General features: G+C 38.4%; 1 protein-coding gene across 6 annotated transcripts in view; it reads right to left on the bottom strand.

The window, feature by feature from the left end:
* Positions 1-6,033: 6,033 nt before the first annotated feature.
* Positions 6,034-9,681, bottom strand: part of WDR93 (WD repeat domain 93) — a 47,639-nt gene continuing 43,991 nt past the window's right edge. For all 6 annotated transcript variants that reach the window (XM_072618263.1, XM_072618277.1, XM_072618283.1 and 3 more), the window contains one exon: positions 6,034-6,521. In XM_072618263.1, the coding sequence (XP_072474364.1) occupies positions 6,419-6,521 (103 nt within the window). In that variant the 3' untranslated portion in view covers positions 6,034-6,418. The remainder of the gene's footprint in view (positions 6,522-9,681) is intronic.

The raw sequence follows: 9,681 nt of genomic DNA, 5'->3' as shown, positions 1-9,681 counted from the left end.
ACTGTGCTCTCCAGAGTTATCAATGCACTTTTTTTTAAATTTAAAAAGCAATAATTTTTATTGATAGCTTGTTTTTATATCTGTCCCCCTCATTTATTGTCTCATACCCATATTTTGGCAAGGATGATTTTTAAAAAAGGCAATAGTCAATGTTAGAGAGGTTTCAGAAACTTCCACATAAATACAGTTTTGGAGGAGCTGTGAACTGCTCTAACCATTCTTGAAAACAATTTGGAATTATGCTAAAAATGACAAAAATATTAATAGCTTTTGACACAGAGATTAAATGCATGAACCCTAAAGAGGTCAAAGACGTAAAAAGGCAATATACGCACCTAAATATTCATGGCAGCACTTTTTGTAGCAAAAAAAAAAAAAAAAAGGATGGGAAACAGAATAGGTGCCTCTGGAATGGAGAATATATAAAACGTGGCATGGAAATGTGATGGAATATTGCCTAACTATATGCAACAATGAATATTAAGAATTCAGAGAATAATTTGAAAACATATCACCTGATTCAGAACACAGTAAGCAGAACCAGGAAAGCAACATAAACAATGACCACGACAGTCTAAGGGAGAGAGAGGAGGGGTCTGCTGTTGTTCAGTCACATCTGACTCTTCACGACCCTGTTTGGGGTTTTCTTAGCAAAGGTACTAGAGTAGACTGCCTTTGTCGTCTCCAGTTCATTTTATAGATGAGGAACTGAGGCAAACAGAATTCAGGGACTTGTCCAGATCACACACTAAAAAGTATCTGAGGTCAAATTTGAACTCAGGTCTTCCTGACTCCAGCACTCTATCTGTTGTGCCCAATGTACAACAGTCTAAACATAAGGAATAATAATAAAAATTAAAAACTCTGAACATCGTTCAAGCTTGGCCTCACAGAAAAGTTAAGAAAATGTGCCTCCTTTCCTTCTTTGCAGAGGTGGGGGACTATGGGTGTGAAACACTGCATATGCTACTAGATGTGGTTAATATGCTGGTTGACTTTGCTGAAATGTTTTTTTTTCCTCTTTCAAAAAATATTTATTATGAAAGATGACTTGTAGGTAGCAAAGAAGGAGGGATATATTTGTAAGCGAACATGATAGAATGATGAAAACACCAACAAAAATTTAGCAAAAAAAATTTTTTTTTAAAGAAATGCTTACCAGAGGAGGTATCGTATAAGCTAGGCCAGGAAAGAAGGAAAAGATTCAGAAACAGAGATATGGAAAGAGTGCTGGTTTTGCAGCCAGAGAACCTGCATTCAAATTCTGACCCTGCCACTTACCTACACAAATGTGTGACCTTAAGCAAGCCCCTAAATTTTTCAAAGCCTCAGTTTCTTCATTTGTAAAATTAGGGGGGTGCACCATATCATCTCTAAAATGGCATTGTTGGAAAAGCTTGGCAGAATGAATCACAAAATAAATATGCAGTTTTTCTCACCTCTTTCAAAACATTTAATGGTAGATGATATGATAGCAAAGCTGCAATAACCAGTGGAAGAACCAATGAAACATCACTGTTATGGCTCATATCTTTGTAGAACATGTGGAAGATGCTTAGTACTTAGAACCTCATTTCTTTATGATCTCAGATCTCTGGGGCCATGCCAGTTTTTATAACTGCATCAGAGAAATAAGGTTTCTTTTCCCCCACCAGATTGATAAGTCAACAGTCGGTGTCCTCTGAACCCTGCTCTAGCCAATTTCCTCCTGTATTTCATATCCACACTTAATGTGCTCTGAGCACATCTCTAAGGTCTGCCAGGGTTTTGTAGCTTTTCCCTCTGTTGCTAGTTATATGAGCAGCACTTTTTCCCCCGGTCATTTAACTATGAAATAAACTTTAAGTTGGAAACCATTGTATCAAGGACTCTAAGTAGCCACCAATAAAAATAGGACCTCCTCCTAACACCCTTCTGAGGCTTCTGACACATTCAGCCTGAGAAGATACAAAGGGAACTTGGTAACCCAGGGAGAAGAACAGAATTCCAGGATCTCAGGGATGGTCCATATTGGGGACCTATGAACTTTAAATGCTCCCAAAGTGGTCCAATCCAGAGCAAAGTCTGATGACTGCCTCCTGGTCTGAACACTGCAAATTTCTGACCTGAGTTCGGGTAAAAGAGACCACAGAATGCTGTTGGACTATTCTGTTAGTCACAGAATGATGTTGGACTATCAGTCAGATGGGAAGCTCTGCCGGGTCAGAGTGACAGAACTGAAGGCTTCTCTTTGGTCTGTGATTTTTTTTCCGGGGTTACTCCTCTGGAAGTCTCAGATTGGGCTGGAGCCTGGAACTGAGATCCTGCTCTACACCTAGGGTCTAAGCCCCCTTTCTGTTGCAGACTCCTTATCTATAAGTACCACTACTGGTAGTCCTTTCCTTAGTCCTACATGGATGTATGATCTAGAACTGGGTATGGGTGACAAAGCTGCCAGTTGACACCTGTTTCTATACTCTGTTGGAGATCAAGATGCCTTGGTATGGGGCTGGCACTGACTTCTGCCTTCATGCTCAGTCTCTTCCTAAATTGGAGAGCTCTGTATGGTGCAGGCCAGATTCTGCCCCCAGTACTCACAGTCTTCTCTGTCTGTCTCACTATGGTGACCGGGACTGGAAAAATGATTCACTGAATTTTCTTGGATTTTCCTATCAGAGAAATCCCTGGCCTGGTGCACTTTCTACATCTTTTTGAAAGATTTTTTTGGAGGGGAGAGCTTCTTCCTGGCACTCTGTGACCTTGCCATTCATAACAGACTCATGATTCTTCCAACCTAAAATTCATTTTATGATAATTGTGCCAAGAGTTGTACAGTAGAAGAGAATCATTGTCTTTTCTGACATCACCTTGAACAAATTAGGGAAGACACTCCCTGGAGGGTAAGGTATATTTCTATAACCAACTGAATGTATATGTTATCCACTCTTTGAGCCAATTCCAACGAGAGTAAGATTCAAGTGCTCCCTCTTATCTCCCTTGTCTTCCCCTACACTATAAAAGATCTTTTGCTTCTCTTTTATGTGAGATAATTTACCCCATTTGACCTCTTCCTTCCCCCTTCTCCTAATGCATTCCTCTTTCTCACCCCTTAATTTTATTTTTTTTTAGATATTCCATCATGTTCAACTTACACCCATATCCTCTGTTGATGTATACGCCTTCTAATTGCCCTAATAATGAGAAAGTTCCTAGGACTTACAAGTATCATCTTCTCATGTAGTAATGTAAACGGTTTAACCTTTTTGAATTCCATATGAATTATCTTTCCTATTTACTTTTTTATGCTTCTCTTGAGTCTGGTATTTGAAAGTCAGATTTTCTATTCAGTTCTGGTCTTTTTATCAGGAATGCTTGGAAGTTCTCTATTTCATTGAATATTCATTCTCCTCCCCCCCTAAGAATTATATTAGTTTTGCTAATTCTTGGTTGTAATCCTCATTCCTTTCCCCTTCAGAATATCATATTCCAAGTCCTCTGATACTTTAATCTAGAAGTAGCTGAATCTTATATTATCCTGACTGTGGCTCCATGATATTTCAACTGCTTCCTTCTGGCTACTAACAATATTTTCTCCTTGATCTGGGAGCTCTGGAATTTGGCTAAATTATTCTTGGGAATTTAGTCCACTAATTCTTAAGTTAAATCTCTCCTCAATCCATTTTCCAGGTTAGCTGTTTTTCCAATGGGATATTTCACATTTTCTTCTATTTTTTCATTCTTTTGATTTTGTTTTATTGTTTCTTGATAAAGTCACTAGTTTCCATTTGTCCAATTCTAATTTTTAAGGAATTATTTATTTTCTTCAGTGAGGTTTGGTACCTCCTTTTACATTGGAGCAATTCTATTTTATAAGGAGCTCTTCAGTGGAAATCTTTTTCCATGTGGGTAATTCTGCTTTTTAAGTTCTTCTCTTTAGCTAATTTTTGTATACCTTTTTTCATTTGGTCAGTTATACTTTTTAAGGAGTTCTTCTCTTTAGTGGAATTTTGTGCCTCTTCTACACTTTGGCCAGTTCTGTTTTTTAAGGTGTTATTTTCTTCAGTATTTTTTTGTGCCTTCTTTATAAAGCTGTTTTTCATGATTTCTTGCATCACTGTCATTTCTTTCCCAAATTTTTCCTCTACCTCTCTTATCTGAGTTTAACACTTCTTTTTGAGCTCTTCTAGGAATTCTTTTTTTGGCCTGAGGCTTTGGATTTTGACTCTGTTGTCCTCTTCTGAGTGTGTGTTTTGATCTTCCCTGTCACCACAGTAACTTCCTGTGGTTAGGTTCTTTTTGTGTTGTTTTCTCATTTTCCCACTATTTCTTGACTTTTAACTTTATTTTAAAGTTGGGCTTGGTTCCCAGGAAGGAAGGACCACTGTTCCAAGCTTTAGGCTTTTTGTGCAGCTGTTTTCAAAGGTAGTTCTGAGGGTCTGTAAGTTTTCAGTTCTTCCAGAGTGCTGTGACCTAAGGAGAGGTGTGTTTAATACTCCTGTGGATTGTGTTCTGATCTGTGAGTGTCCACAAGTACTCTTTTCTGCCCTGGAAGACACAAGCTCTGGTGTGCTAGTACTCTTCCTTGCCCTGAGACTGCGGTTCTGCGCTGTGAGCCAGAGATGAGCACGGGCAATGCAAATACTCTCAAATGTCCTATTTCCACTAATAACCTATTATTACCCTATCATTTATACATTTCCTTTTTTGGGTAGTTTTTTGTTTTTAGCATGCACAAAAAGATAACAGCCTAGAATTCTATAAATGTATTAGTCTTTATCTTCAGTATTTGTCCTAAATTTGTCCCTTTTACACTGGATTTGGTAAATATTTGGTTAAATACTTCATGATTTTGTAGACTTTAAGCACACTCCTGAGACAGAATGCAAATATTTTAAATCTATCCTGATGCAGGAGCTTCTCCTGATCATTTTTCTTTTCTTAAAAAACAAACAAACAAACAACTTTTCTCATCGGTATGTCTTTCAAGATTTCTAACAACCTATGAACTGATCCACTCTGGAGAGCAATTTGGAACCATGCCCAAAGGGCAACCAAACTGTGCACACCCTTTGATCTAGCAATACCACTACTAGATCTGTGTCCCACAGAGATCATAAAAATGGGAAAAGGAGCCACATGTACAGAAATACTTATAGCAGCTCTTTTTGTGGTGGCAAAGAATTGGAAATTGAGGGAATACCCATCAATTGGGGAATGGATGGACAAGTTGTGGTATATGAATGTAATGGAATACTATTATGCTATAAGAAATGATGAGCAGGAGGACTTCAGAATGATGGCCTTATGACGTGATGCTGAGTGAAGTGAGCAGAACCAGGAGAACACTGTACACAGTAACAACAACACTGTCCGATAATTAATAATATTAGACTTAGCTCTTCTCAGCAATACAATGATCCAAGACAATTCCAAAAGACTTGTGATGGAAAATGTTAACCACATCCAGGAAAAGAACTATGGCATCTGAATGCAGATTGAAGCATACTATTTTCACTTTTTTTTTTGTTTTTTTGTTGTTTCCCTTCTCATGGGTTTTCCCTTTTGTTCTGATTTTTCTTTCACAACATGACTAACGTGAAAATATATTTAACATGCTTGTAGTTGTATAACCTATATCAGACTGCTTGCTGTCTTGGGGAGGGGCAAGGGGAAGGAGGGAGGAAGAAAAATATGGAATTCAAAATTTTACAAAAATGAATGTCAAAAATCATCTATGTAACATGTGAGTAATGATACATGATACTATGATACATGTAAGTAATTGGGAAAAAATACTATTAAGGGGAAAAAAAACAACCCAAACTGTACTAAACTTGGATTAATATCTTGACCTAGCTTCTGATTTATCTTTCCTCCAAACCAAATAAGAATCAAATCCAACTAGACAATTTTCCTGATGACAACTCATGAATTGAGGATTTTTAATTACTGCTATGAAAAAAAATATAACTATACCTTCACAGAGTTCTGTAGACACCAGTCCTGCTAGGGTTTGCTTTTGATTTGGGACAGGAGGTTACAAACCAAACGATATTTAGTGACTAGAAAACAAATTGCTTTTTATTTGGATGATTTGATTTTCAATCCAATCTGTACAAGTGTGAGAGGAAAGACCTACAAGTGAGAGCCCCCTAGACTTTTCACTCCAGTTGCCTCTAGTTACTGTGGCAGACTGATGTCCTCAAGTTAATTTTTTGGAAAATGTCCCTTATCTCCAGTGTCATGCTAAATAAAGTGTTAGTTTCTTGACATCATATTCATTCAGTACCTTCATCAACTGTTTGGGGATGGATGGGCACAAGTATAAAAACAAAAAAAAAGTCTTGACTATGAAACCAACAAATCTCAGTCGAGGTGACATCTACTGAGAGCTGGAGAGCTGGAGTACCTTTCTCATCAGATCTTGAGGAACGGATGATCATGTCTTTTTGTGGCTTTCTTTCTCCAGAAGTAAGGAGTTTTTCCGCTGTTGAAACAAATAGTCTGGTCCGTAGTCCTGGGTACTGTCAGAGCTCTTAAGTCTGCCAACAACATGACCATGGAAGTATGAGGCAATTTCTTTAAGTTTATTGTTCTTTAGGTCCCCAGGGCTTTATGTGGATCAGAGCTTGAGTTAATAAGTAAATACCTCAAGAAAGACAGGATTCCTGTACTGAATTTTGCTCACTCTGCAAGGTGATAGAAATTGGTAGAGGGAATCTCTAATTCAGGGATCAGATGAAGACAGTTTTTAATAATGTATATAGTATGCCACAAGCCAAAACTCATCAAAGTACCAAGTAATGGGTCCACATTTACAATGACACCCTAAAACTTAAAAACACTAATAATAGCTTTTATATTAATGTGGCTTTTGATAAAACTTTTGAATACTTGAAGGCAATTCAGGAAAATTTCAGATTTGAGACTCTGACCAGCACTATCTCCTATTTAACTCCCTTAAAATTTTGTCTAACTTTAGCCCCAAATAAAGATATTTTAGACTCCAGGGACAAGTGAAAACAAAAGATGGAAATGAAAATACTTTGAGAGACCTTTGCATTGAGTCCCCAGTGAGTGGGAGTATAGAAAGTTCCCTCATGTGATGATGTGCATTATTAATTCTCTCACAGGGACCTAATCAGAAAATGTGGGGCAAACATGTGTGGAATAAAGGAAATTTGTTGTTTGAGCCCAAGGAAATATTGCTAGAAAGCATCTATAACTAGGATCTATAAAAAGGACCAGAGGTTAAAGAGAGTCAGTGTCACATAGACAGGTAATCTTTGATTAATAAATGTCCCTTCCATATGAACTTTACTCTACTGAGGCCCTCATCTCCTCAGCTGGTACTGAAGGCCCCATTACCAAGGGATCCCCAGAAGGGCCTTTTGCAGGATTTTGTACTAAAAATGACAGGAGAAACAATTATGGGGCACATCAATAGGTAAATAACTGTGTCAGGGGTCTAATAGTTTCCCACTGGGATCTGGGTATCTTCAAATAGGACAATGCCTCAAATGGCCTAGTAAAGTTATGATCTGGCCAGCTAATGTACTCCAAAGCAGTACCTATAAAGCTCCCAGAGTCCCCTAGGACTCCCATAGAAGTTGTTGTTACTGGAAAGCTTCACAGCCCCTTTGAAATAGCCCCTATTAGTAGTTCTTCCAAACCTCAGAGCACCATGATCATGTCTGAAATCTGAGACAGGAAAAGGAAAAGACTATATTCCTAGCATACTAAGTTTACTCAGTACCCACTGTTTCTATAGTTCAGCTATGTGGGTTAAATGGAGGTCTGGCCTCAATACTTACTACCTGTGTGAACCTGGGCAAGTTACTTAACTTCTGTTTGCCTCATTTTCCTCTATTATAAAATGGGAATAATTATAGTGCCTATTTCTCAGGGTTATTGTGAGGTCAGGAAATATTTGGGGGAAAACAAAAGCACTTATCACAATGCCTGCCACATTGTAGATACTACAGAAATATACCCTCCAGCCTCTCCCTTAGGAACCTAATCACTTGTGGTTTTGTTTCTGTGTAAAAATGTGTTCCTAAATCAGCAAGACCCACTGAAGACACTGAGGTGGACAGGCCATGTGGCAGAAAGTGTCCTGGCTTTATATACACGAGTCTGGGTGCCAGCTCTGTCATTTTGTGCCTAGGCATTTCATTCAGTTCTTTGGATCTCAGGTTCCTCATCTAGAAAATGAAAGGGTTGGAGTAGATGGTCTCTAAACATCTCTCCCAACTGCAGGGCTCTTGAGACCATCATCTCTAAGTGTGAAATAAAATGAGACACACAGGTTTCATGGCACCATCTACTGGCTACATTGAGAAGTTCTGGACTAATGATTGGACTCATGGGCAACAGTTCCAAAGAGGGACAGAAATCTGTGCAGAGCCATTTATGGTAATGTGATCAATTAGTTGACAAGTGTGGTGTTAGCTTAGAGCAGAGGTTCTTAACCTTTGTTGTGTGTGTCATGAGCCCCGGGAAGTGGGAAGGGTGGAGGGGTGCTATAATTATTTTCATTTTTACAGTTGAGGAAACTGAGGAAAATAGAGGTTAAGTAACTTGCCCTGAGTCACACTGCTAGAAAGTATCTGAGGCCAGACCTCAGAAATCTATTTAGCCTGAATAAATGGGTCCTGAATAAACTTGATCTGCTAGGTCGGAATACAGTCTTCTTTTTGCCTCTGTCAAGTTGCAGCCATGATCATGGTACTCTTAGAAGAGTAGCTAATGGAGGCTATTTCAAAGAGACTTGTACAGGGATCCTAGGAGACCCAGAAAGCTCCAGGCTGGTAGAGCCTATGGACCTTTTCTCAGAATGTTTCTGAGAAGGAGGTCATGAAGAATCAGAATGTTTTTCAGTGCATAAAATAAAATACATAAGATTTCAACAATTTATGCTGAAATACAATTATCAAATAATTTTTTAAAAATGGACCCCAGGTTAAGGACCCCTGTCTTAGGTAATGGAAACAAATATTTTCTGAAGTTCCTGGAATAGGTTGTAGAATATTTTTCTTTAGAAGTTTTTAAAAAACATAATAAAGCTCTCATTTTTCTATGAAGGAAGCATTTTGAAATGGATCACAGGATCGGAGATCTGGAGCTGAAAGGGACCTTCATTTTGCAGATGAAGAAACTGAGACTCAGAGAGGTCACGTGAATTGCTCTGGGGCACCCAGCCAGTAAGGTGAGAGCAGGATTTAAACCCAGAGTCTTCCTGACTCTCAAGGGTCCATCCTTTTGATTCTGTGAAAAATCAAGGATGGCTCTAACAGATAGACTACAGTTAATGTACCAATTATGAAGACCAGACTTAAGTCTGATTTTGAGAGAAATCTCAGCACAACTAACGAAGATCATTTTCTCAAAATGATTAATAAAGAGCTCCGGGATCATTCTCTTTAAAAATGCATAGTTCCCTCAAAGTACATTTAAAAGATTAATTATGAGAGAAAATAAGAAATGAGAGGGGAAAAAAAAATCCTTCACACTGCCCTCAGCTTAATACTCTGTTTTCACTAACCTACATAAGATATGAGAATAAGAGTACAAAGTTGGGTCCTAGAGGGAACTGGTGATATGCTGAAAATGTTCCTCCCATCATACAAACACCTGCTTTTCTAAATACACAGAAGGTTCAGGCTCTCTGTACAGTGAGATAAAGGGATTCAACTGGAATTA

The sequence above is a fragment of the Notamacropus eugenii genome, chromosome 1 (genome assembly GCF_028372415.1).
Source record: "Notamacropus eugenii isolate mMacEug1 chromosome 1, mMacEug1.pri_v2, whole genome shotgun sequence".
Lineage (NCBI taxonomy): Eukaryota > Metazoa > Chordata > Mammalia > Diprotodontia > Macropodidae > Notamacropus > Notamacropus eugenii.
This window is presented reverse-complemented; position numbering and strand designations above follow the sequence as displayed.